The 1,484-nt window shown below is 41.8% G+C and overlaps 1 protein-coding gene across 1 annotated transcript in view; it reads left to right on the top strand. All coding sequences in view use genetic code 11, as the record gives it.

The window, feature by feature from the left end:
- EGR_10848 (hypothetical protein) overlaps positions 1 to 925 on the top strand; it is a gene marked incomplete at both ends in the record, with an annotated part of 4,197 nt that extends 3,272 nt beyond the window's left edge. The window contains one exon of the mRNA XM_024500097.1: positions 828 to 925. Within this exon, the coding sequence (XP_024345493.1) occupies positions 828 to 925 (98 nt within the window). The remainder of the gene's footprint in view (positions 1 to 827) is intronic.
- Between the last annotated feature and the right edge of the window lie 559 nt (positions 926 to 1,484).

The following is a 1,484-nucleotide window of genomic DNA, read 5'->3' as shown; positions in this document are numbered from 1 at the left end:
TTCGGATGAGTAGACCTCATTCGCTAACACCGTAAGCATGTGACGCAGTAGGTGGTAGAAAGGCGGATATAGTAGTAAAATGTGTGTGGTCGTGGAGGCCTGTCAAAGGAGCAGTATTAATGGCACGTGATGCGTTGGTGGGGCTGTAGTAGCCTAGACATCGAGGTCCAACTCACCGACTTCTCATTCCTCCTTCACCAGATATTGTCGCCTTGGACAGATTTTCATGAACATGGTCCTTCATCTCCTTTTTAATTCACTCTTGTCTCTACCCTAAGATTGACGCTTGCTGACTAACATAGTACTTGTTGTCAGTTCTTAACGTGCAGATATTTGATGTCTCTTTTCTCACTGCTTTTGTGTTTACACATCAGCTCTTGCAAATTTTAGCCCCTAGTACAAGTGCAGGAAAATAGAGGCCTTAGTAGGATATAGGTCCTTTCTTTTTGAATGGTTAGCTGAGGACGGTCAAAGTGAAAGTGATTTTGAGCTCATCCATAGAGAGTGGATGTTGATTCCCCTGAAATTGTGCTACTCATACATTGTTGAAAGGAGTGATCTCTGTCGCGGCATGATTTAGGTGGTCTCGTCAGGCTCTGGAAGGTGGTTTCGATAGACAGGTGATAGATTTCATCGGTGGAGGTGTATATGTTGCAGGCCAGTTGCGAGTGGAGGCTGGTATACTTTGTCACTGAGAATTTTACTGTGATGCAGGGTACAGCTGTAGTGTAGGTGTAGAGTAAGTGATTGTTTCCATTTAAAGGGTAGCAACCTGTTGGTCTTAATTGCTGCAGCGCCGTCTCCATCATTAATTTACTCATTGCCAGAAATGACGCATTCAAATTTAAGTCCATCCTGTATGCACTGGAATTATTCACAACCAAACAAATGGATTCCTTTTCGCATCTTTCGAGCCCTCAGATAATGGCTCCCAACATTGGCCGACAGATAGAGGGAAGAACAGACGGAACGAATTTGAAAAGCCTTGAAGACTACTCACGTATTCATGCTATGTTAAGGCAGATTAAATAAGCTTTTCCCGACGCCAAAGTAGATACTTCTCACAAATCAAGCAGTATTTGTCCTCTCTTATGCTGTTTGCCGCATTCCAAACTTGTCATTTTGGGTTTTAACTAGTTGAGTCAGCAGAAGTAATTGGAAGAGTTTAGGAGGTGAAATCATTGGCTAAAAGTGAATTGCAAGCTGTATGAATTTTATCATGAAGTATGCACAGGGGGCTTTGAAAGAACCTCAAACGCGCCTGCACTGATGACCTGGTGAATACCAGCATTGGACATGCCTTTGTAAACTAGGACATAATGCGTAGCTGCATATGGGAACATATGGGATGCTTGTATGCAAGCAAGCTATACTATTATATTTTGACCTCAGATGTAGTCTCATTTGCATTAAATATGTAGCTTGACGCTGATAAAATACGATTATATTTACATCATGGCATCAAATATATGTTAAATTTATTT

This window comes from Echinococcus granulosus, assembly GCF_000524195.1.
Source record: "Echinococcus granulosus chromosome Unknown EG_S00282, whole genome shotgun sequence".
Lineage (NCBI taxonomy): Eukaryota > Metazoa > Platyhelminthes > Cestoda > Cyclophyllidea > Taeniidae > Echinococcus > Echinococcus granulosus.
The sequence above is the reverse complement of the archived record's forward strand: the minus strand, read 5'-3'. Positions and strand labels throughout refer to the sequence as shown.